At 46.0% G+C, this 27672-nt stretch overlaps 1 protein-coding gene across 2 annotated transcripts in view; it reads right to left on the reverse strand.

Moving 5' to 3' along the window:
* The window catches only part of GRAP2 (GRB2 related adaptor protein 2), a 486852-nt gene that overhangs the window by 193458 nt on the left and 265722 nt on the right, over positions 1-27672 (reverse strand). For both annotated transcript variants that reach the window (XM_085601255.1, XM_085601253.1), the window contains one exon: positions 2883-2974. In XM_085601255.1, the coding sequence (XP_085457381.1) occupies positions 2883-2974 (92 nt within the window). The remainder of the gene's footprint in view (positions 1-2882; positions 2975-27672) is intronic.

The following is a 27672-nucleotide window of genomic DNA, read 5'->3' on the forward strand; positions in this document are numbered from 1 at the left end:
CCCCGCTCTCTCATACACGGGCCATAAACCCTCTCCTTCTGCGCGACCCTGCCATGGAACCACATCCCACGCCTGACCGACATCCCATACATGGTCATGCATCTCTTTGATAACCCCCTTCCTCTGCGCCCAATTGTCCGAACCGATCCCAGGCCATCACCTAGCCCTGCGGATACAGTTTATTGCCCCTACTGTAAGGGAAACACCCCACATCAAAGGGATTACAGTAGATCAAGGCCCCCCCACCCCCTGAGACCCGACCGGTCGCACACACCCCCGGGAATTGGCGGAATGTCCAGCTGTGTGATAGCCATCTCCTACTGTGGGTGGGGTGGGGACTTCCACTGTAGATATGTGTGGGAACGAGCTTGAAGTGGGGATTCTGAGGATGTTCTTTCATGTATCAAAGCGATCTCAAGAATGTGCCATGTATGATAAACCTGCAATAAAGTTATAAACCTGTGTATAAGAGGCCAGGCCTCAGAGATGCAGTTAGAGCACCTTGTGACGATACCTCGCTGTCTGATCTGATGTGTTCCACTCCGACGGAATAAAACTTTGTTTCCTGCCTTCCAGTCTCCGGCGCCTGCCTCTTTGTTGGTTTAGCATCGAATGGTATAAGAGGCGATTACCGCCGGGCAATACTTGAAAGGTTATCGACTACGACTGCCGCTACCATTTAACACTAGGACCGGTTTCGGGGTTTCACCCCTCTTCAGCCAGGATAGCTTGATTTCAGTGGCAAAGTGAGCCCAGGACTCACGTCTGAGCATACCTGGCGCACTTAGGGCGAGAAAGCAAAAGACATACAATTGATGGACGGATTCAAACTAGAATGGCATGGTGAGCAAAAGAACGATGGATTTAGGCCCAGATATCTGTACTGGGTTGAATATATGACATTGTTCTGCATTCTGTCCATCAACGGTTGTTTTTGCATTTGTCACCCCGAGTGGGACGGGTTTGCTCAGACGCGAGTCCCGTGCTCTCCATGCCACTGGAATCAAGCTATCCTGGCTGAAGAGGGGTGAAACCCTGAAACCGGTCCTAGGAGGCTTGTTTCCAGTCCAGGGAAGACCTGGCTTGGCAGTTCAGACTGGACTGCTCCCATGAGGCACAGGGTCAAGGTTGATTTGCATATGGCTGGGTTCAAACTGGAATGGCATGGTGAGCAAAAGAACGATGGATTTAGGCCCAGATCTCTGTACTGGGGTGAATGTATGACATTGTTCTGCATTCTGTCCATCAACTGTTGTTTGTACACATAAAACCAAAGCGCTCTCAAGCGTATTTGAACAGGAAGTATAATGTCTATTCAGTAAGGACTTTTTAACAAACACAGTCCCTTATTTATTTTAACACATATGTAAAAGTCTAATTTACGAATCCATGTGGCTATTACATATGATTGTCATACAATACAAAATGTAAAGGCAGATAGAATGATGGCCCAAAACTTTGTGAAAAACATACCATAATAGGTGTTCAAAGCCAAAGAATTCTTGAAAATAAAAAAGTGAAAAGTGCTGTATACGATGAAGTGCAATTTTGTGTTGAGTTGAGATACACACTTTATAATCTTCCCTTCTTATCAACCTATGGATTCTTCAGATATTTGGGTGACGGTTCCCCTTTGAGAGTCTTTTTGTCATGGTAAACAGGTGTCTGGTTCTCCTTTGAAGTATCTCAGCTGCCCACAAAATTGCGCTTCATCGTATATAGCACTTTTCACTTCTTCAGTTTTTCAAGAATTCTTTGGCCTTGCGCACCTATTATGGTATCTTTTTCACAAAGGTTTGGGCCATCATTCTATCTGCCTTTACATTTTTCTATTGTGTCTGTTTTTGACATTCATTGCTTATGCTTTGTCTAATTCTCCTTGTGTAAATATTCTGCAGCCTTGAAAAAGTCCCGAAGTGACGAAACGCATGTTGGCTGTGTTTTTTCTGAAGACTATAAGTCTGACAACCATATGTAATAACCATGTGTATTTGTAAATTCAACTTTTACATATATGTTAAAATAAATAAAGAACTGTGTTTGTTAAATAGTCTGTACTGTCTGGAAATAATAGTTCCTGTTCAAATTCGCTTGAGAGTGCTTTGATTTTATGTATGACTTAATCTTCACAGTACCCTTCACATTGACTGCATCCGTATCAAAAGATATATTTCTAACAGTTTCATAAAAAAAGTTACATTGCCACTCTTCTTGCATCCAATATTTTGAGGATAACTTAAATTGCCAGTTTCACTACTGTTTAGCTACAAAAAGACTAAATTGACACTACCTCTTTTTACTAATGCAACTGACTGAACAAATCTGTCCTTAATGATCCCAAACTTTGGTGCTCCCCTATTTATAAAACCCTGAACTGAGCAACCTGCTTCATATGCCGAACAATGCCTCAATGCTTAATTTATAAAACAAAAAAAATAAGGGCAGAGACTCAACGTTTTTCTTAGGGGCCCACAACTGGTGCTTAGGAATGCCAAGGTTGCTGAATGCGAAGGCAAGGTCTTGATTCACCTTCTGTTACTTTCTTTCACCATCTTACACGTCGTTTCTCTTTAACTCTTCTAGGGATTTTTCTTCTCTACCACCTCTAACTATGGGCACAACTCAAGCACTATTTGTCTAGATCCTCCTTTAGTACCAGACACATACCAGCTAGTCTCCAGTGACTTAGAACCCAGATAGCCCCCCCTTCCTATTAGGAGGGGCTATAACTAGCCCTTGTGAACAGGGGCACTGTGCCCTCCTTGCTTAAGAAGCCCAAGGCTATGTGAGCCCTTTCAGAGTGAACTGCACCATTAACTTATTCACTGGAAATATTTCAACCACCCTAGTAGGATAGTTTGTAGGAAACTGGATGTACTCACGTAGGTATGTGTATTTCGATGTATGTCTTAGGGGCACTGCCATAATTGCCCCGTAGCTCGACTTGACACCAGTCCTCTTCAGTGCTCAAGACCTGCAAGCAGACAGTACAAAGAAACATGAGACAACGCAAAAAGAACAATTACATAAATAGCATGGCTTCAATTCTCCTGAATAGGGCAAGTTTACCATGCATTATAGTGGGGTACACTGCAAATTATTTATCTGCCGAGTGGTGATGAGGCAGTGGAATGCAGTCACAAAATGGAAGACTGTGAGACCGGTAAGACAAGGAATCTGGCAAACTTGCTGAAGATAACCTTCAATGAGGTCTCTCAAATTAAGTGGATCGGCAACAAGGTGATTGCAGTGGAGGCTGAGCTCTATGAACCTGGCATACATTCACAATTCTTGGAACCTGTGACTTTCAGGTTTGAAGCAGCAGAGCTACCCAACTGGTGTCTGCTACCAGTCTGACTGCAATGTTTTGGATCATATGGATGCCAAGATTTAATACACTGGTAGTTTGAGCTATAATAAGTGAAGTCAAGCAGGAAATCAAGATGTATCTCGAGATGGAAAAAGGAGTATACCATGAACTTGGGAGGAGAGAAGTGAAGGTGTCTAATGCACACCATGGATCTAATATTGGAATTCACGATGTTACTTGAGAAGTAAGCAGTGGGTGACTCCTGGGCTTCTGGTTTCAGCAGAAGGGTTACTTGGACTGGGCTTGTTTGAGTGAGGGTGTTGGATGGTGGGATGTGGGATGTGGCAGAAGCATTGGGTGCTGAGAACACCACTTCAGTATTGGAACTCACAGGTGCCAGGAAGCTCTTCAAAACCAAGATTCATTGTGGGAAAGCAGGGAGGCAGCAGAGCTATCTCTAGAGTTCTATAGTGGTTATGTACCCGTTACCTGGCCTCAACAGGGTGTTGGACACAGAAGTAGATCTTCACCCACTCTCCAAGGAGAAGTGGATCAGTATGATTTAGGACGTAAAACCTTTGTCACTACTGAATGAGGTCACCTTCTAAATCCTATAACAAAAGTGGCTAATACCTTTGGGGTAATAACGTATGGAAATCTCAGCAGTATATACTTGGCGGGGTTCCACCCTACCTAGTGTTTGTGTGCTATGGGTTGGAAGGGTAACCCACTAATCCATTAAATCTTAGGATCTAGGGGCACATGAAGACCAATCTATTCACAGAAGGAATAAAGTATAAACAAACTTTTATTTCTGCAGTAATACCATACAAGTAAACTCTGGTTAACACTATATACTAGGGAAGAAATCCACTTCAGGGACCCTCGGAATAATATACACGAGGAAAATTCTCAGCTTCAATAATGAGCAATACAAGCAAAACAGAAAACTGATTTTAACAAATGACAGTGAATATAACATCAAACTTGGCAAAATGCACTCCATGGTGAAAGAAAATTAAACCACTGGAATGTAGGTAACTCCTACACCACCAGTCTATGCTTAGGAAAAACTCAATGTCTTGATCTTTATGTGCATACAGCCTTTGAACTTAAGAACAAGTTACTTACCTTTGGTAACACTCTTTCTGATGAATACTCTATCTATCCGCATATTCCTCAGCTTTCGAATATCCCACTAGGTGCCAGACGGGCTCCGGAGAATTTTCCCGCACGCTGATAGGTGGTGTTGTGAGTCTCCACACTTCCCCAGAAAAGACAATGTGGAGCCACATATAAACATCATCCCTGCATGCTGACTAAAGTTTCTTGTCTTATCCATTCAACTTCCCTCAGACAAAGAGCGCAAAACAACTGTTAGTGACAGGGTGCTGATCTCTAACTGGGGCCGACCCCCCTCCCCTCAGACTTTGAACCATGGAAAGTGGTCATGGACTGGTGTCCTGTGATGGAACAGCACATTTACAATAGCCTAAGGTGCCGGAAAAAATGGGAACGAATCTGTCGGTCCTGGAATGCCACACGGGATAGGCCATGAATCTGTAGCCACTAAGGAACAAAATGTGTTTGTGAGGGGAGGGGGCTCCTCGGGGATGAGATCCTTTGTGTATTGCTGTTGGCACGTCAGAGCAGGGGGGATACTGGTTTCCTGCAATATGAGTGGACACTGTATGTGTATTGTTTTGGTGTTTGACTTGCTTAATAAAAAAGAATCTATAAAAAACAGACTGTACGAGAGTGCATGCGTTTCAGCTGTCTCCTTGTGTACTCCCGCCCCCCCCCCCCGATTTCCTCCCACCCGCTGATCCTCTGCAGTCAGTTTGCTGTCCCAGTAGCTCTCTCCCACCTTCCGTTGTCTGTTTCCCCCCATCAACCCTTCCTCCATTGTCCTTGTTGCCCCACGTTTCATACAAAAAAAGTGATACAGCACAAACACCGATGGCCACATCACAGTCCGTTGTCCATGTTGAGTCCTTACCTGCCCTTCATGTTGCCTCCCACTTCGGGATAAAATAGCAATCTTTTAAACCTTTTCTAGGATTACTTCACATTCCCAGTCTGCTGTATGCCACTAAATCTTAGTGCGAGCATGACTTTGTCCGCAGGGAGTGTGAAAGAAAAGAAACTCTGAGGACCACATGTATCATCACTCTGCACCAGTGCCATCACCAGGAGTGATGCAAACTGGCACACACTGTTGATTTGGGATTTACTTTCCAATACAAAATGTGTTTTGAGCTGGAAAGCTGCCTAAAAGTAATGCAAATTTGATATAAGCATTCGTTTGCACTGCTTTGCGTCTAGGTTGCATCTCACTGGTGGTACATGTGCATTCCCATGCTACCACCCATTGTTTCGGAGGCCAAGCTCTATCTACTATCATTTGTAGACAGGGCTTTGCACCAAAAAATGCTCCTCTTTGGGGTATGCACAAAGTAGGAGAAACGTTTTAACAGCACACATACAAAATCAAAACAGTTTTAAAGTTAGTCTAAGCATAGTGTTTTGTAATAGAACAAAACCTAAAATACACCCACACAAACATACAAACATACAAGCTCCTCTTTGCAATACGTTTCAAAGATGTTTGCATAGTGCATGTCAGCTAAGTTGCGCGTCAACACCCGGGAAGAGAGCAGCAGCACCATATCTTAGAAGATATGGGCAGTCCTGCTCGCTCCCTTTCATACAACATAGCACAGCAATTTTGGTTGCGGGGCTGCTTTAAATGAAATAGTACATTTGCACCCTTTTAAATGCCAGAATCCATCATGATTATGAAGGAGGGCTAAATAGAGTCTTCCTGATACTTCCTGACATGTCATACAACTTTTAAAAATGCCTAAAATTACCCGTTAGGCTTCCAGAGAATGGGCAAGTTTAAAAATGTAATACTTTCACCATACTTGAAGGAAATAGAAAAAGATGTTGTTTTTTTTGTAGGACGATGATGAGCATTATTCCTAAAAAGTCCCATCGGGGGGCGTGGCTAAGAGGGCGGCCATGTAAGACGTACAGAAAATGAGCTCTGTGAATATAGCCTGTAAATAAGTATCCTAGACCATGGTATTATTCCCTACGACAAGACATTGGCGGCAGGGGGTTAACCGAGGCTGGGTGGAGAATGCTTGAGTTAATCTCAACCACTGGCAATTACTAGGGCTGTATTCCAGTCCATCATTGTTTGCCCATGCTACAAAGAGTCCAGCCATTTACAAAGCAGCCGTGGTTCTTTCCCATTGGGAACAGCCCAGTCCAAACAGCCAGACCTGGAACCCTACAGATGGGAACACACCTGGACGGGTCTGTGCCTGGCAGTGAGACGAGCAGCAGAGAAAGAATGCCGCTGCCCGCGTCCCACGCAGGGGGACATCAGCAGGGCAGCTCTCTAGTGGCCACCCGTCGGAGCCTCCCCCTCCCCCCCCCGTCCATCTCTCTCGAGAGGCCGCGCCTTGGGGAGGGGAGGCCCCAATAGGCATTGCTGGGGGAGGCGGGCCACTGGGCTGGGCGGGGCCAGGCCCTATTTAAGCCTCCCGCCCCCGTAGATCGCCCTCTGCTTTCTACGTACACTCCTGGCTGCGCGAATTTTGTCACCTCGTCGTTTCTCCAGTCGCGGCCTCGGACACCAGCGGCCTCGTCCTTGCCACGCGCCACGATTCGGGCCCCTCCGTCGATTTTAGAGAAACGACCAACGGTGAGTCTTGCACAACCCCTCCCACCCCGGCCCTGTCCCTGGGCAGTACCAGGTTGACGGGGCCCTGTGGCTCGGATGGCCACGGGTGGGAGGGGGCGCAAGTGGGGTCCTGCGCGTCGGTAAGACGCTGCGGCTGTCTTAGGCCGGTTTCGTGGCGGGAAGAATGAGCGTGGCGGGCTTGCGGGTAAAGGCGCGATTTAGAGCGCTAGTAGGACGCAGGGCCGTCCGGAATGTGGGAATGGGATGTTTGCGTAGTGGGGGCATCGCCCCGGCAGTGCCTGCCGCGTGGGGTCTGCTGAGTCGCTCGATGGAATTGCACGCCTGGGAGTCGCGCGCTGCGACCCCCCACCCCCCGGCCCCTCGTGGCTATAACTGTTAGCGTGCACCGCGCCACCATATAAGGTGTAATTATTTGAAACAACACCGCCAGGGGTTGGGGGGGCCGATCACCGTCCCGGTATGTATACGGGCTGTCCGAGCCCTTGGTTTGTAGCGTTAGGGCCGGTGCGGTTTGATTTGGGAGTTTCCAGCCCCGGCATCCCGATATCTTTTATCTCCGGCAAATCTAGTTACGCGCTGTGCGTTCAAGCAATCCCAAACAGGACACACCTACTGGTGAGGTCTGCCATGGAGTTAGCGCGATTGTGCGATGAGAGCCGTTAGGCTCGTGCGTGGGTCCGGGGCCTCCTCCCCCCCCCCCCAAAACCTCCTCCAGTACTACAATGGCGGGAGTGCATTGGGCTGCGTGCGCACGGCCAGCGTTTGCGTTGCCGTGGGGGGGGGGTGAGCGGAGCAGGAGCAGAATTGCGGGCGGTTTCATTCGGTGACGCGGTTGGGGGGAAATTAGGTTTGGGCCCATAGGTCGCGCCCGGTTTGTGCGTACGGAGCCCGCGGGATCGGGCATTAGAGCATGTCCCGTAAGATAACCCACTCTATCGTCATACTTATGTTGTATGAAATAAACCTGCAGCAGTTCTTCACCCATAACGAATGCGTCAGTGTAATCTTTGGGTGACGTCTGTGCATACATGCCAGGCTCTGGGGCCATATAGGGAGATGTAATGTGAGTACAGTTGGACAGTAACAAAAAGGTTTTGGGTGAAATAGTCTCAGCCACAGGTAAATTACTTGAGCTGCATTCTAATCCATAATTTTATGCCCACTGTACACAAGCTTGGGCGGAGGAACAGGGGTCATAGTTTAATATAACAGCTGACAGCACGCGGCGACATGTGCGAGCAGAAGGCAGCGCTGCAAGCGCCATGATTGCTGCAAACCAGTATCCAGCTGCCCTCCAAAAACAAACTCCTGCACCAGCAGCAGGACATGATGTCCCCCGCAGCGCAAGACTTGTATCTCACAAGCTGACTGGGCTGATGTGACGCGAGGTCAGACTGAGAGCCGTGCCACGGAATCAGTGAATTTCGAGATACATTGCGGCAGTGAGCCTTCTAGCAGCCTACTAGCACACCTGGGAGCCCCAAGCCTGCGGGAGCAGCGCGCGTGCCACAGGCGGCGCGCTGCCAGCTGCCACATTCCAATATATAAGTTTTAGACATCGCTTCAGGGACAGCTGCGGTGCTATGCCTTACTATGTATGATATTGTATTTCAGTGCTGTGATGCTGAGCACCACATTGAAATGCGTAAGTCTAATGCCTAATGCGTGGTACTTGGCATGATTGGCCATGATGTAGGAGCCTCTGGGGCATACTCATTTCCTGCCAGCCCGTTCCTGTAAGTGCTCGAGGGCGGGTGCTGCCCTGAAAAACAAGACGCACCAGCTTATATTTGGTTGCGGCTGCCCGCAGACTGAGAGAGGTGCAGTTGCACAAAAAGACACAACCGCCTATAGACGTGGGCGAGATAAGGGGAGCACTGCCTGCAACCGTGCCAAGGGAACCACTTGGGCGGACATATTTTCCACTGCTGGCCTGTGCCTGTGGTTGTGCGAGGGTGGGTGCGGACCAACGGAAAACAAGGCACCTACCCATATGGGGCTGTGGCCTAGGGTGCGACTGAACGCTGACTAGAAGTGGCATGGCTGAGCCAAAGATGCGACCAGGCCAAGCGCCAAAGATGCTCCCCGAGACAGACCCTTGCTAGAGATACGGTGGAGACAGGAAGCACTGCCTGCAGCTGTTGCGAAGGGACTACCTGCAGCTGTTGCGAAGGGACTGCTTTGGTGGACTCTTACCTGTCGGTATGCATCTGTGACTACTCTTGAATGGATGCGCACCAACAGACACCAGTGCATCTGCCTGGCCTGGGGGCTGTGTCATAGGTTCTGCTTTTCCCAGTGCGAGTCTTTGGGGGCTTGCGACGGTGGAAACGCTGCTTCAGCACTTCTGGGGAGAAGTCGTAGTACTGCCATGAACACTTGGGCCCCACTCTAACCACCAGTAATTCCATATACTGTATTGGCCTAAACCACTGCTACATAGAGCCAACTGACCACCCACTGTGTTGTAAGAGGGCCCGGCGGCCTCTGTCATGAGATTGAGCCATTGCCACACAAAGACTATACCGTTGCCAACATTGGTGCTCTGAACAGGTGTGTGAGAAACAGCGCACACCGACCCTATACACTCTGCTTACCCTGCCACATTGTTGGGGATAGGGAAGCCCCATGGCTCAAAGGCCATTGACCAGGGCGACCATACAGATCCACGCTTGCTGCCAAGTGGACATGCTGAGACCATGGCAACCAGCCTGTGCGGCCACTCAAATGAATCTGAGGCCATTTTACAGTCTATCCACGATGTTAAGGCTACACTGGAACCTAAAATTAACGCTATGGCCACAGACCTGAGTCTGCAACAAACGGACCACAGGAAATTGGCGGACAGGTTCAAAATACGTGAATCAATGCTTGCTGTGATGCGCCCAACCATAAAAGAGATGCAAACCAAAGTACAGGACTTGCAAAACGAAGTTGACTTGTTGAAACTAAAAGTTGCCGAGGCAGAAGGTAGATCATGTAGGAATAACATTCTTATTATTTGATTACCAGAGCGCATAGAGGGTCAAATCATGGAGTTGTGCCTTAAGAAATTGCTTGTTGACATGGTACTAGCTGGTAAGCAGTCAACACTGATTTCAGTAGAACCGGCAGACAGGGTCCTGGGCTATGCCTTGGCGCCGGGTCCACCCCACTCCACGCCAGTGGTGGCGTGTCTATCTTACTGTAGGTGTCAAGGCACATACTATGGACCTCCAGAAGTAAAGGACCATAGACTGTGGAGAACTACGCTGTGAATATATTCCCAGACGATACGTTGGAGGTGCAGGGACAATAGCTTAATTCCTCACAATAAAACATTGTTTGTGCCAACTGAACCTTCGTTACTCCTTACTATATCCAGTTAAACAGAAGATCATTAAAGAAGATTGTACACATCTCTTTACAAAACCTGCAGAGGTGCGCTCAGGGCTAGAATCTAGAGGAAAGACAGCTATACCAGACAAGGGAATGCAGAAGGGCTTCTGGCAACCCCAGAGGTGGCAGCGAAGGACCGACGGAAACTGCTGAGTCTCCCATCTGGGGAACAGACAGCAAAAGAATGAGCCAAGGTGATAGAAGAGATTGAATAGCAGTATGGTCTGGTCATGGGCCTGTTGCAGAACGACACAAATTCCCATGATGGGCAGGACACAGACGACCTGGCTGAGACTGAACTGGAACTATGACAGGAGCCAGACATCACCCCGATGTCAGACTTGGCGCACTGACTCTTTCCTTTTGTATCCTTACTACGTTTAAGTATGGGCGTAAGTGAGGGTGTGGGTTCAATATAGCTGCAGACATGTTCAGACATACTTACACAGGGGGGAGGAGTGGTACATAAGTTTACTCGTTAATGCAATGGGAGATCTCACAAGAGCTCAATTTCACACATACCTGTGTGAATGGGTCCCTCCACACACCGGGATGGAAAATGCATGAAGGCACACTTTCATGATGCTAGTTCGTTGGCAAGGTAGTTTTCAAAACCTGGACCTGGTCTGGGGAGTTGGGTGTTTTATAGTCACTGACCCAAATACTCAAGCTTCCATATTTCAGAGCAATAGTTTCCGACACATGTGGTGTAACTAGATTAGATGGCACTCTTTTTGCCTCTACTTCTCTGATGACTGAACGACTTAGGATGCCATCACGTGGGTACAATATTTTCACCTGGAACATTCGGGGCATGGCCACACCCACCAAGAGAAATAGAATACATGCATACCTCATACCTCAAACGTCGGAATGTTTGTATTGTCCGCCTGCAGAAAACACGCGTCTGCCAACTGAGCTGTGTAAAATGCGCAAGAAATGATGAGGCACAGTAGAGGGGGCTTCATATTCTAATTATGCCAGAGTGTCCTTATTTGGGTTCTGCCTGGAGTTCCTTTCACTGCTTCACGTACTAAGATAGACAGGGCGAGCTGATTTGTGATACTGGGGGTCTCCTGGATGGAGAAATGCTCTCTGTAATTGCAGTACATGCCCCAAATGCTAATCTAGCAGATTTTTTAACCACCCTTACTCTAGTCTGCATTACCCATGTATATGGGGTGCCGACTTTAATAGTGTTTTCGAGGTGGACTTAGATAGATCAACCCCACCCCTGCCGGGAGCACAGTCCCTATTTGCAACATGACATCTGGTCCAGTGGGAGACGTATTCCCTGGAAACAGAAATGTGGAGTGCCCTGCATCCAGTAGATGGAGAGTATTTATTCTACTCAGGGGTGCATTAACTACACACATGAATAGATTTGTTTTACTTCAATGTGGAGGCACCGATGAGAGTTTGTAGTTTGGGATACTTCGGGGGTACTCTGTCAGATCATAACCCCTTTAATCTAACGCTGCTATGGGTGGTTGCGCACCGGCCTGAATACCGACATGACGACTCCCACCAGGGCTTTTATAAGATCCAGTGCTTAGGGACAAGATGGCAGAACATAAACTTTGCACATAATGCCAGGACTCCTTCCAATGGACTAGTTGTTTGGGATGCGTTTAAAGTGGAGATGGAGGGCACTACATTCACACTGACCATGGGGTAAAACGGACCCCGAGGTGTGAGGTAGGTAGACTGGAAGGCTGCATACGCAACAGTGCAATCAATTCCATCTTATAGGAGCAGGTGCGAGAATCACTGGCACAAATGAGAGTCGAATATCGTGCACTGCTAACCCGCTTGGGTACTCTCGAATTCAAAGAATATACTGCCAAGCAACATGCCGAGGGAGATAAGGCGGGTCGCGTGCTTGCCTGGCTGCTCAGATCAGAGATCCCCAGAACTTTGATAGGAGCTATATACAGGATGGCCGGGGACAGATTGTGGACGTACTAAGTGAGATAAATGCGGTCTTTAAAAACTATGACTAACTATATGGTCTACCATGGGAACTGACAACAGAGGAGATACAGCACAACCTAGACCATGTCACACTACTGGTACTGAACACTACATAGCACTCAGAGCTAGATGAACCAATTCACCTACAGGAACTATGACTGGCCATTGCTCAAATAGCCAGGGCTAAAACTCCGGTCCAGATGGCTTCCTGGTAGAATTGTGTGCCACTTACAGTGCCATGCTGGCACTCTGTCTGTTACAGGTATATGAGAAGTCACAACGACTGGGATATGCCATCCTCCATGCAGGATGCTCTAATAACTGCCGTTCCTAAATCTGGGAGAGCCACCTCCTGTTGGGCTCATATAGGCTGTTGTCAGTAGAGAATCTAGACTACAAAATACTGGAGAAGGTACTCACCAACAGACTAATCCCATGGAACAGAGCTTAATACATCGTGGCCAGAATGGATTCCTCCTGGGCAGGAACACATTCCTACATTTGCACTGCCTCTTCAGAGTTATGGACTGGGCCAAGGGTATAGAGGCAGACATTTATGACACCCAGGAGATATAGGGCCTCCTTATGATGTGAGTGGGACAGACATGCCGTCGTTGTCAGTCCCAGCGACATCTATGTCCCCTGTTAGACAGCCGCATTACGATGCAATGGTTCGGACCGCATTGCTCCAGGGACCGATGACAGCTTCGGACAGGCTCAAGGAGCCCATCGGCCCATTGCATTACCCACAATGGAGGCAGTGCGCCTTCTCAGGCACTGCCGTGGGGATTAGGATCCACTGTTCTACCAGCCATTTTATGTCGCTTCTTCTAACGTGAAAAGGCTGGCAGAAAGGCTTTTTTGGGGCCCTAGCAAGGCACGTGTCCCCCGTGGCACTTTGCTATGGGCAAGTGGGGCTAAACATCCCTGCATTGTGTGGCAGGCTCCGCATGGGTATTTTTAGGTAATTTTAGGTACCATTTCTTTGAAGCATCGTTTAACAAAATGTGTTGATGCATGCTAGTATTTCCCAAGAATAGTCATAATGGAAAATCAGTGTAACCAGTTGCAACAAAATTATAGAGAACATGAAAATAAACAAGTATTGGCAAAGTCAATAGGTATGACTGTTGGTCAGGCCTGTGGTTATGTAAATGCGTGCCTTGTTTTGACGTGGGTTTTGTAAAACTTTATTGTTGTGGAAGCTGCCGGGCAATCATCATTATAACAAACATTGGAAATAGCAAAAATATTTTTGGTCTCAAAAGTCAAAACATTGCCACAGTAGTTCCTGTCACTGAACAAAACTACTTTACAGCCAATATGCTTCCTGTGAAAGAGCAGAATGCTGTCACTCACAGTCAAGCCAGCTGTTAAAATGGCAGACCTAAATAGGGGCCCAATTTTGAAAGAAAGTCACAAAAGTTCACCCATGGTATATGTCCTTGCATTAGTACAGATTTACGGCTTTAATGAATTCACAAGAATTTAGAGAAGTTGGTCAGGAAATTGTACTCTTAGAAAATATTTGTGAACTGCATTTTAGCACTGGTAAATAATCACGTGTAAATTTCCTCATGCGAAAATCTGTTGCGCGGTAACAAGTTCACTTTCCCATTCACCACTTTTTTCCCCAACCCTGGAAGAAGTTTTACCTCTGCCCTTGTCAGGAGCAAATTTCCAACCTTTCTCTATATGGGAAAATATTGGAGAAAAGCAGATTAAAACTCCCAAAACATGCAAGATAGTTGGTTTGCACAGACTAAAAACAGCATTCAAACAATGGGGAACTATTGCTTATCGCTACCTCCAGCCCCAGTATGTAGATCTGTGGAGAAGTGGCAAAACCAGAGAATTGCTAGTATTTAAACTCTACTATGGTATGAGCTCTGGCATAATCAGAGAGGCTATTATCAGGGCTCTCATATACGAGATTGCTGCCATAATTTGTCGCCGAACTACATGACATCAAAAGGACAAATGGATTTTATTACAGGACAAGTAGTTTTATGAAGCACCCTGTCCCATGGACAAGTAGATATTTTAATAAACCTGGTCAATTTATGCTACATGGAGCATTGGTATGGCAAGTGAACATTACTTGGAACACTGTGGGGGTTAAGCGGGGGGGGGGGGGGGAGGAAGGCGGGGGGAATCCATTCCCTCACAACCACTTCAAGTTGTACTGACACGTAGGACAGTTAGGCAAGTGACTGCCTACCTATTCTCAGTACTGATACATACAACAGGGTAAAAGACAAGGTTTTTGAAGGATTGGTGGGAACAACGCCTGGGGACAGAATTTAACAAAACTCAATCTCTGGGCAATTTTAAACGTACCTCTAGAAGCTCTACGTTTCGGTATACTCAATGTAATTACATTTATCATACCTACTTTACACCGAAACAGATAAGTCACATGTATCTGGAAGCATCCTCTCGCTGCCTTAGATGTAACGACAATGATGCAGATTTTTAACATAGGGTGTGGCACTGCTCTGTGATTGGCCTGTTCAGGAACGATGTTCTTGAGCTTTTGACTGAGGTACCAGGGAGGCCCATACCTAAAGAGCCACAGACCTGTCTTTTTGGCCAAATGACCTGCCCAAAGCCACTCCAACACGTATACTCCTTCTTTGACTTAGCCCTTATTTTAGTGAAAAGGCCTATTGCCATGATACCAGCGGTTGCACACTCGACTCGAGACTGGTGGAAAGACATCTTAAGATCAACGCATGCAGAGATTACTGTATTATCACACCCATCCGGTAGAGGAGATGGAGGGGAGCGGTTCTCGCAGTAGGAAGCATATCTAGAAGAGGTGGAGGCGAAGTGGGATATACACCCACCCTAGAGAGATGAGTCACTCTGGTTGTACATGAGTGATACCAGACACTTTACTGCATTAATTTACAAGAAATTGTTCATACATACTTCAAGGGGATCGTGGATATTTTGACATTGACAGCAGGAGATGCTGTCGACTATAATAGTGATACTGGCACACATGTTAGGGGTACTAGCATTGATGTATTGAGTCAATTGGGAACATGGACGTAATTTCTTTTAATTTGAGTTTGTTTGTTATTTGTTCTGTTTATATTTGTGACACGTGTATCTCCTCACACAACTGTTTCATAAATGTGCTCCGATTGCTCGCTATTGACTATAATGTTGCTATGTAAGCTGACAAGGTTATATTTAAGATGCTGCAGTACGTGACACTGAGTTCGCCCACGAGTTAGTGCGCAAACTCTGGAGATCCCCTTCAACTTATATGAGTAATGAGTTAAAGCCACAACTGTGCAGTATCGCTTGTTGTCACAGGTATTATGTTTTATGCTGCAGAAAAACTCAATAAAAAAAAGACATCCCAATCAGCATGAGTATTTTGACCTCTATCTTGTTGGAGGTGAGAGGGAGGCCGACACCCTAGCCCTTTAAGACCTTGCTTCGATCTCTGTACCTGCCAAAGACTTGCATGTAGCAGGCAAGAGAGAAATTCAACAACTTTCCTCCCTACTGCACACACACTCTACTGCACCCAGCAGCAGCCAGCAGTACAAAGACAAATAAAAGCAGGATGGCAGCGGTAATTTAGTTCTATAGCAAACCACAAAATTACCAAATGCTGGAGGCTCTGCACTCCATGGACCTTGGTATGAGGACATCCTCCAGTCTCCCAGGTCCAGAACAGATAGAATCTGAGCCAATGAGAGCATTTTAAATGTATTCTTCCACATGAAGGTACTCTTGGGTTGAAGGTCCAGGAGAGGCTTGCAGCCCAAGTCGTTTTTCAGGATGAAGAAGTAGTGTGAATAACAACTCTCACCACGTGTACCCACTCAATTGCACCATTGGAGAATATAGAACAAAAGTTACTTACCTGTAAACTGTGGTTCTCCAGTATTGGTGTCTTTCATAGATTCACATGCTTGAATCATTTCCCGTTGTAGAAATGGGAGTCCCACAGTACATAAAATAGCAATATATATATATATATATATATATATATATATATATATATATATATATATATATATATATCTATATATATATATATATACATACATACATAGTATAGCAATAGTATAGCTTAAAAAAATACATAGGTAGTATTGTAACATAGCAATCAATAGGAAAAAAGCTGTCACTTTATTAGCTCGTCCAATTCATTAGATATAGTCCAAACTCCAGCCAATCAGCACCCTCTAGAACCCTCTCCCCAGAGACTCAGAACCTCAGATTTTCTAGCACGAGAGTGACGTAATAGTCAAGTAAAGGAGGAGAGACTCTATGGGGAGGTGGGTGGGTCGCATGTGAATCTATGAAAGACACCAATACTGGAGAACCACAGTTTACAGGTAAGTAACTTTTGTTCTTCTCCAGTATTGGGGTGTCTTTCATAGATTCACATGCTTGAATCAGAATAGATAGCAGTAACTCCAAAACTGTACATAGTCAGTTATATATACATGTACATATATATATATTCACTGAAAAAACCATAGGTTTCACACAAGTTATAGTTAGCGGACATTTTACTGATAAAAAACCATTGAAATTCCACGTTATAGTTAGTGCAGGCAACTATAACTCACGCGACCGCAATCCTCTGCTGATGCTAATACTGTATTTAGACACTTATTTGCCCATGTCTTCTTCCATTAAATTTTAGCTATACATATATTACAAATATTTTTTTTTCATAAAGACACATATGTCATCAGCAGAGGATTGCGGTCGCGTGAGTTATAGTTGCCTGCACTAACTATAACGTGGAATTTCAATGGTTTTTTATCAGTAAAATGTCCGCTAACTATAACTTGTGTGAAACCTATGGTTTTTTCAGTGAATTTGCAAGGTTTTTTAAATGCTAATTCCTAACTATAACGTGTGTGAAACCTATGGTTTTTTCAGTGAATTTGTATGTTTTTTTAAATGCTAAGTTACTTTACGCCGTTCGTGGCGTGCGCGCCCACTTTACGCAGTTCGTTCCGTGCACGCACGGTGGGCACGCGGTGCGCTACGCGCACCGCGTGCCCACGTTACGCTAGATGGGCCATGTACGCACGATGCGCTTCGCGCACCGTGCGCACATGGAGGACATATGATGCGCTTCGTTGTGAAAGGTAATATTAAATTTTTTTACCAGCTGTAATAAGCCATGCACAAATGGTGACCTTCGGGCACCATTTGCACATGGGGTGGGGAGAGTATGGATATTTTTTTTTTTTTAATAATTTTTACCGTACGCGTACGGTAAGCGTAATCGGCGAAATTATCGAAAAATTTAAAATTCCGTTTTTGACCTTGGGGGATCTTTGAGGACTCCCTCAACATGGCTAGGTGCTTAGGAGCTGTCGAAACAGCCCCTTTACATGTTTTTTGACTTTGTTTTTTAACCCCCTCTCAGAGTGCGAGAGAGAAAATGGCGGCCGCTCCTTCCTGGTTTCGACCGATTCGAATGTTTACTAAGATCTAACAGCCAATCAGAATCGCGCTCGCGCACGTCACCGTACGCGTACGGTAAGCGCACCGTAAGCGCACCGTAAGCTGGCTCAGATATATATATTGATTTAAAGGCTATTTTCTCAGAATCTACTGAACAGATTTACACCAAACCTACAAAAGGCACTTCCTTGACCTGTAGACTACCTCTCTGCCAAATTTCAAGGAACTCTGTTCAGCCGTTCGGGCTGTAGCTGTGTCTAAAGGTCCTATGGAAAAATGCATGGGAAAAACGCGTTTTGGGACCCCCTTTTATCTCAGCCCCCGCTTGACGAATCCCCCCGAGACTTTCAGGGTAGGAGCGGAGCGGAGCGCCCCATTAGTTTTGAAAATTTCGCGAGGATTCGTCGACCGGCGCCAAAGTTATTCAAAATAGAATGTTGCGGTTTTCCTATGGAAACAGGGTCCTAACTATAACTACCTACTGGCGACCGCCAGTAGGTAATATATATATATATTATATATATATATTTTTATACATATACATATATATCATTGCATGATAAAATATGTATTCTGAAACATACATCATAAGTACATTCTATACAGGAGGAGGGAAGAAACAGAGGCTTACCTTATTTAAAAAGATTACGTAGCACTGCTTGCCCCACGGCTGTGTCCGAATTGTCTGCAGCATCAAGAGAGTATTGCTTGGTAAAGGGTGTCTGCTAGACCATGTTGTAGCTCTACAAATTTGATGAAGAGGCACACCGGCAAAAAGTGCAGTCGAAGAGGAGTCTGCTCTGGTAGAGTGTGCCTTGACCGTTCTTTGAAGTGTCTTCCCTGCTTGTTGATGACAGAAAGAAATTGTACTAGATATCCATCTAGCGATAGTCTGTTTGGTTATTGGATGCCCTTATGCATCATGCCATAAGGCAAAAATAGTTGATTAGTTTTTCGAACACTAGCTGTCTTTTGTTAATAAAATTTAAAATACCTTTTGACATCTAAGGAGTGTAAAGCCTTTTCGGCTGGCAACTGAGGATTAGGGAAAAAAGTCTTTAAGATGACCGGCTCATTTAAGTGGAAATCAGAAGGCACCTTTGGGATAAATGCCGGGTTAGTGCGGAGCACCACTGAGTCCTTGGTGAATTGAAGAAAAGGCGGTTTGACAGTAAAAGCCTGTATGTCGCTGACTCGTCAAGCCGAAGTAAGAGCCAAAAGCAATGAAGTCTTCCAAGTGATAAATCTAAGATCAGCCCTATGAATGGGTTCAAATGGGACTTCATAAGTTGAGCTAGCCCAACCTTTAAATGCCAAGACGGAGGAGGGTTTCGTATTGGCGGGAACATCCAAAATAAACCCTTGAAGAATTGTTGAATTATTCTAGAAGAATAAAGAGAATTGGAACCATCTTGTAGAAACCTGGAAATTGCTGCCAGAAAAACTTTAAGGGTAGCATGAGATAACCCAGATTTTGCTAATTGCAAGAAAAAAGGCAAGAGTTGTTCTGGCGGAGAATGAACTGGATGAACATTTGAAGCCTCACACCAAATGCAAAATCGTTTCCACCTAAGTTTGTAGGTCTGGCATTAGCAAGGACCTCCCTGCAGTCCGAAGGAATCACTAAGTTGGCAAACTCATAGTGCTCAGGCGCCAGGCCGCCAATTTCAGAGATGCCGGATCCGAATGGCAGACTTGCCCCTGATCGGTTGTAAGAAGATCTGGAATTGGACGAAGTACTATCAGATCGCCCTCCGACAGAAGGAGTAGCTCTGAAAACCAAATCTGGCGAGGCCACCTGGGGGCTATGAGAAGAATGCGACATGGCTCCCTCCGCATCTTCCGAAGCACCTTTGGGACTAGAGGAATCGGCGGAAAAGCGTAAGCATAGATTTTTGACCAATTCATCAAAAAAGCATTCCCGTACAACCCTGGTTGGGGAAGCCAGCTTGCGTAAATTTGGCATCTGCGGTTCTGACTGGTTGCAAATAGGTCTAGATTGGGCCGTCCACACCACTGAAAGATGCTGTCCAGCGTTAGCTGATGAAGTTCCCACTCGTGGTTGGACGAGATTGGCCTGCTCAGGGAATCAGCCAGAGCGTTGGACACTCCCGGAACATGAAAGGCTAAAAAAGTCATTTGATGTCAAATCACCCAGTTCCAGATCTGCTGCGCTTATAGAGACAGCAGAGTGGACCTTGTACCCCCTTGTTTGTTCACATAATTCATGCTTGTAGTGTTGTCCGTCCGGATCAACACTGAAGCACCTTGAAGGAGGGTGCGACAAGATCGTAATGCCAGGAATATCGCTAGTAATTCTAGAAGGTTTGTGTGCCACGTTCTTTGCAGAGCATTCCATTTGCCCTTGACTGTGAGACCTTGAAGATGTGCCCCCCATCCCTCGAGGGAAGCATCTGTTGTAAGGATGACACTTGGATCGTCTGCTACAAAGGAGCGGCCTGCTGACAACTTTGTTTTGTGAGTCCACCATAGCAACGCTTTGTGCATTCGAGAAGTAATGACGATCACATCGACCCCGAGACCTGATGCCATTGTTTGTCAATTTCCTCTTGTAATGGTCTCATCTTGAGACGGCAGTTGGGAATTAAGTGAATGCAGGAAGATAGCATCCCTAGAAGCGACTTGAACTGTCTAACAGAAACTGACTTTCTTGCCCGTAGAAGAGATGCCAGCTTGGAAATCCGTTGTTGTCTTTCGTTTGAGACATACGCCTTTGTTGTCTGAGAATTTATCCTGGCTCCCAAGTAAGTCCGAAACCTGAGAACGGGTGAAGTGTGACTTATCCAGGTTTATGGACAGGCCCAGTGACTGAAATAGAGACCCGCATATTTGAGTGTGTCTTGTTGCCACTGCAAATGACTGCGCCTTGATAAGGCAGTCGTCTGGTAGGGAAAAATGTGGACGCCCGCTTGACGAAGATGTGCAGCCACCAGTGTCAAAACCTTGGTGAACACTCGGGGCGCAGAGCGGAGGCCAAAGGGAAAGACTTTGAATTGAAAGTCTCTGCTGGCCACTCTGAAGCGCAGGAATTTTCTGTGTCTGGGTAGAATGGGGACATGAAAATAGGCATCTTGAAGATCCAATGTTGTCATGTAATCTCCTTGAGATAGAAACTGAAGTACTTCTTGGAGAGACAACATTCGAAATGATTGCTTTTTGAGAAATTTGTTGAGGGAACGGAGGTCCAGGATGGGGCGCCAATCCCCTGACTTTTTCTTGATGAGGAAGAATCTCGAATAGAAACCTGCACCCCTTTGTAACTTTGTAACCACTTTGATCGCTCCTTTGTGTAACATTACTTTGATTTGGCATAAGAGTTCCTTCAGATGTGCAGGAGGAGGACCTCTGGGAGGAGAATTTGGGGGAGATTTTTACAAATTACAGGTTGTGCCCTCTGGACACTATGTCCAAAACCCATCAATCTGTAGTGATGGCTGACCAGTTTGAGAAGGAATGGGAGATTCGTCCTCCAACTTTGGCTGGGTTGTTGAGCAGAGTGGTAGGCAGGTGGCGGTTGTCACTGCTTTTTTGAAGAAACTCTGCCTCTGTACGAAGATTTTCCTTTGTACTGTTTATAGGAGGCAGCTGGAGGTTGACGATACGTTTACTGCTGCTGCAAAGAAGAGTACCGATTTTGACCCTTACACTGTCTGTTCTGATTGTAGCCTCCTCGAAAGGAATAGGAGGATCCATGACCCCTCGCTGCATGAAAAGGCTGCTTTTTAAATTGTAATATGCCCAGAGCATGTGCAGTATCAGTATCCTTTTTAATTGTTAGGAGGGCATCATCTATGTGTTTTCCAAAAAGCGATTCTCCGTCAAAAGGCATGTCAATAATCTTTGTTTGCACTTCTTGGCGGAAAGAGGTAGCCTTTAACCAACCCTGCCTTTGGAGAACTGCTGCACCTGCCAATTGACGAAACCCTGTGGTTGAGATATCCACTGCACAATCGATGATCTTGGCAGAGATCTTCTCCCCCTCCTGGAGAATCTTTAAAGCTTTGGTCTTTGAATCTTCAGGCAACAGATCAATAAAAGTAAGAAATGTCTGACCATATTTGCCTATCACAGCGGCCGAGAATGGCAAGGGAATTAGCCGCACGGACTGTAGTTACTGCCATGGTTGAACATTTTTTGCCAATATTATCAAGGCGTCTGCCTTCCCGGTCAGGAGGAGCCGACAATGGAGAAGAGGGATTCCTGGCATGACGCTGAGCTGACTGCGAGATAACCCGAATCCGGCTTCGGTTGACCAATTAAACAGGCCGGCTAATTGTCTGGTGCTATGTATTTTTTATCCAAGCGCGGCAGAACCACAGGAATGGAGGCAGGGCTTTTCATAACTTTCAAACCCTCCTGCCAAATGAAATCTATGATAGGAATCGCCCGCACCTGTTTTTGAGGTTGATACTTGAAATCATATAAAAAACAATCCTGATCCTGTGAAACTATAGGGAGCTGAAATCTTTTGGCTGCTCTGTCCATGAGAACATGAAAACCACCTATATCCACAGGCGGAGATTCCACAGGAGTAGGAGCGGTAGGCGGCGGTGTGTCAATCTGATAATTGTCCAATTCAGTAAGTAGGGATCTATCATCCAACTCCCCTTCTTCTCTGTCCTCATCAGTTGAATGAGTGTCCTCTATAACGTGAGCAGTAGATGCCATCGGAGAAATAGGAGGAGGCGGAACAATGATTGAAGAAGTTGGAGGAACAGGTGTTTGAGGAACCGAAGAAGCTGGTTCTGAAGGAGGGAAATGGCAGTAATAGTCATCCAGCATGTGCTGCAAATTTGTAATAAGCGATGAAGGCATTTGCGCAGTCGGATTTTTAGACTGTGGTTGGAATTGTGGTCATATTCATGTTCTTCATCAAGGTCCTGGCACTTAATGAGGAGCTCTGATGGACTGCGAGCTGCTCGAAACCTCTCATCCTCTTCTGAATCTTCTTTGTCTGCCCCATAATCCAAGAGTTGTGCTGGAAGATTTGGAGAGGCTTGAATAGGCAATAAAAGGTCCATTGAAGATTGCCTTCGTTGAAGCAACAAGCTTTTCCTAGATTCAGATGACGGCAGAAGAGATGCTGAAGGCTTTAAAGGCACTAAAAGCATCAAACCTGTAGATGAAACCAATGGTTCCGTCGACAAAGCAGCCGCCGTCGACGAAAAGCATACTTGACCCTCCATATGTAAAGTCTTCAACATCATCGACGAAGCCACCGTCGACGACGCAGGCGTCGACGAAGCAAGCGTCGGCAAAGCAAGCGTCGATGGGCAGGTATCGACGAGGAGCGCGTCGATGGGACTACTCGAATCTTGGAAGTTCCTGTCGTCGGAGAAGCGCCCGTCGAAGAAAGAGTCTTCTTGATCTTCGTCGATGAAGAGAAAGCAGCTGACTTAGGCTTCACCATCACAGAAACCAGCGTCGATGGAGAAGACGTTGTCGACAGCAACATAGCAGGCTTAGGTGACGAGAAAGTAGTCGTCGACGTTGTAGTAGTGACGACGGAGGACTTTGTCGACGGCGGAATTGACAACGAGTCCGTCGACGATAAGCCAATTTTTTGAGGCAAAGAAGACTCTGACAGGGTTTTTGATGCCTGAGACTTAGATCTCGGGGGCATAGATGATGTAGAGTGACCCTTGAGGGAGGCAGAAGTCCCTTTGACGTTGAAGGCTGTCCATCACGTTTGGAAGAGTGATGTATCTTTGGTACATTGGCCTTAGGAGAAGTCAACTCCACCTCACTAACCCTTTTCTTAGAGGCAACAGTCTTAAGAGAGGAATCACTCTCCACATCAGAAACAGGGTCATCCTTATTTTTAAGCTTCTGTAGCCACAGAAGTAGTCGACCTTCTCTATCCCTAAAGGTCTTCTGAGGAAAAGTCCTGCATATTTTACAGTCTCTCACCTGGTGATCAGGGCGAAGGCAGTAAATACATTTCTTGTGAGGATCCTCAGAATGAAGACATAATTTTCCACAAGACTCTAAGTGTCTGAAGAGTGATCTCTTGGTAGTAGACATTGTTGAGAAGTTGTAGGTTGAACTCTGAAGAGAAGAGTTGAAATACTGAGCAGAGCTCAGGGAGACGCCCTTCACACGATGTACGGTAGAAAATCTGACGTTCCGAGTCTCTGGGGAGAGGGTTCTAGAGGTCCTGACACCTGATTGGCTGGAGTTTGGACTATATCTAATGACTTGGACGAGCTAATAAAGTGACAGCTTTTTTCCTATTGATTGCTATGTTACAATACTTCCTATGGAATTTTTTTAGCTATACTATTGCTATACTATGTGTATATATATATATATATTGTTATTTTATGTACCGTGGGACTCCCACTTCCACGACAGGGAATGATTCAAGCATGTGAATCTCTGAAAGACACCCCAATACTGGAGAATAGGTGTTCCTCCTGCAGTAGGATAGACAGATACTCCTCCAAAATTTGACCCTGTGGGAGGAATATGGGGTGGGGTGGAAATGAAAGGCTGAGGTAGCTCCTTTGGATAATATATAAAACCCTTATGTGAGATGTTTTGAAGCGCCAACCTGGGATGAAATATGAAATTGTGCCTCTCGCTGCCACTAAGAATAAACTAAAGCAGCTTGGTGGCCACTGTAGCAGGGGAAGAGGAGCTGAAAGACTGGTGCCCCTGCTGACTTGTAGGATGTCTGCTGATGGAACGTCTGATGTCCTGAAAAGACTGGGCAACACTGGCTGGGAAGGTTGCCATTGTTTATAGGCTAATCCCATGGAGTAGCCTTTACATTTGCATAACTGATGGTGGAATTGTTTTGTAGGAATCAAAAGCCCCAAGGAAGAAGAGCATATCCTGAATATGCCACGCCAAAGTAAATAAATCTCAAACAAAGCACCTCTGGGTAGAAAGATGACAAAAATAAGTACTTGGATGAGAAAGGGAGAATAAGAGCATGAAGATTACCAGTAAGTAACAGAGCCATTACCTCCTCATTCCCTTACACATCCTATTATTTACTCCATGAGGATGTACCCAAGCAGTAATTTTTCCTCATGACCCCCAAACTCATAAAGGGACTACCAGCAAACAGTAGTAATTCATCACCAACAGCATCCCAATGACCAAAACGAAGTGGATAAACCAAACAGGAAGAGACATCAATAGACACAACACTAGATTCAACAATGCCAAAAAACCCAGAAACGACACACATCTATCCTGGGTCACTGCGAAGGGTGACAACCCTTACTGGTACCTCAAAGAGTGCAAGGAAAGGGATCAGTACTGCTGATAGGTCCTGGCGGATACACAAACACACAAAGTTATTAGCGGAATGCTTGAAAATAGTCTAACCACTGGCAATTACTCAGGGTTGCATTCCAACTAATCATTTTTTTGCCCACTCAGCCACCTCAGATCAGCCCTAGCGAAATGCAAATCAGTTCTGATACTGCTCCAAAAGGAACAATCCAGAGTGAACTACCAAGGCAAGTCCTTAGAACTGGAACACAAGCAGCACAAGACTGGTTACTGCCTAGTTGGTCCTCTTCCGTTGAATGCAGTTTGGTTTCAATGGCAAAAATAATGGCTGCAATGCTACCCTGAGTGATTGTCAGTGGTTAGACTATTTGACAGCATTCCTCCTATAACTTTTTGTGTTTCTAAAGAACTGGTGGATGCCATCTCACACACCATGGGACAGGACCAGTCATAGAGCATCCTACCTTTCTCAGAGTATTATAATTGGGGTCAAGAGGGTTGGCATGCTTCTATTTTTGAAAAAAATCGACGACTCACATCTAAAAATTCGGGAATATCAACAAACAAGTATTCTGAATCACAATCACCTACCAGGCACACAAACACAAATGTTGCTGCACCATAAGCAATCCACAAGTGTCACTGCAGTAGCCTTCAGGTTGTCAAAAGTGATATCAAACAAGAACTTTGTCAAGGTCTCCATGAGAGCTATTAATTGCAAGCAACTAACTCATCATGGATAGATGCTGATAAAGACTCAAAATCAGAGGCTTGAAGGCATAGAATGCATAGATTGGCACACTCAGGAACAAACTAAAGCCCACACCAGACCTCTTCAAAGTAGACTCTACCTTCTTATCCACAAAATTTGCAACTACCATATTTCCAGTCATGCAGCCCGAGAAGCCAGCATGGAATCCAAGGACAGGGGACTTTGGAAGATCTGGGTATGCTTTGGTAAAAGAGATAGGCAAACAAGTTACTTACTTTTAGTAACGCCTTATCTCGTAGAAAGTCTATCTAGCAGCAGATTCCTTACCTTAGAATTACCCCAGGTGTCAGACTGGATCCAGATTTGCTTTTTTTGTGAGCAGTATGTCCGCGCGCTGGTAGGTGACATAGTTCCGCTCTGTGTGGCTTTGTTCGCGCTGGAAGTGGCGTGCGAAGTGCCTACATAGGCGCCACCCCAGCATGCTGAAGTCTTTTTTTCGTAACTTTCCACGCCAGGAACGTGGAGCCATGAATGAACACTGACCACTGGTGTGGAAAACTAGGGACCTGAAAGGGGAACAGCCTTGACACTAGAAATCTGTTCACAGAGCAGGGAGGATGGGCGGGTCGGTAAGGAATCTGAAGCTAGATAGAATCTTTACCAGATAAGGCGTAATGGAAGGTAATTAACTTGCTCATCTGATAGAGACTTCCAGCCACAGGTTCCTTACCTTAGATACCCAAGACATACCTTTCCGGAGGTGGGGCTGAGAAACAATTTCACACTAAATCGTCCTGTAGGACCAAACTGGCAAAATGCCCATCCCTACGGACCTGACTGTCCAGGCAGTTGTGCTTTGTTGACGTGTGTAGTAATGCCCATGTTGCTGCTAGGCGGATGTCCAGGACCGAAACTCAGTCTTCTAACACATTAGTTGCAGCCTTTGCTCTGTTGGAATGAGCACGCAAACCCTCAGGGGGTTGCGTCTTGACCAGTGCGTAGCAGATTTTGATGCAGAGCACAATCCATCGAGAAAAATTCTGCTTCTGCACAGTCTTCTCCTTCCTGGCTCCAACATACCCCACGAAGAGTTGGTCGTCCACCCAAAAATCTTTTGTGCAGTCAAGGTAGAACAACGCTTTTTTTGGGTCCAGGCTGGTGGAGTTGCTCCTCTTCCTTAGAGGGATGCGGCAGAGCATAAAAGGTAGGCAGGGTGAAGGACTGATCCACGTGAAAGGGAGTGATAACTTTTGGCAGAAACGAAGATCTAGTGTGAAGAATCAGCTTATCCTGTAAGATGGTTTGCTATGGAGGCGTAGATGACCAGGCCTGGAGCTCACTGACCCTCTGGGCATATGTTTTCACCAATAGGAAGGCCGTCTCTGTGGTAAGGAGCCTGAGAGGACAGTTATGCAATGACTCAAAGTGAGCATACATCAGAAATGTAAGTACAAGATTGAGTTCCCATGAGACATGACAAAGTGTGAAGGTGGAAACATATGTTAGAGACCTTTCAAAAAACTATTTACAACAGGGGATTTGAAGTGGGATGGCTAATCTGGCAACTGCAGGAAGGCTTTTCTGCACACCAGGCCACAAACTTGCCCCAGCAGCAGGCATATACCGTCTTGGTGGAAGGAAGCCTGGCTGCCAAAATAATACTGCACACTTCGGGCGCAAGGTTGAAAGCTGTCAACTGTAGCCCCTCAATCTCCAGGCATGAAGGAGGAGTGTCAACAGGTTCAGATGGAGAACTATCCCCTGAAGCTGCGACAAATGATCCTCCCGAAGGGGCAGTCTGATCAGAGAACTGATGGCCATGCTCAACAGCTTGGAATACTAAACTCTCCAGCCCAGTCCGGA

Source organism: Triturus cristatus, chromosome 4_2, assembly GCF_964204655.1.
Source record: "Triturus cristatus chromosome 4_2, aTriCri1.1, whole genome shotgun sequence".
Taxonomy (NCBI): domain Eukaryota; kingdom Metazoa; phylum Chordata; class Amphibia; order Caudata; family Salamandridae; genus Triturus; species Triturus cristatus.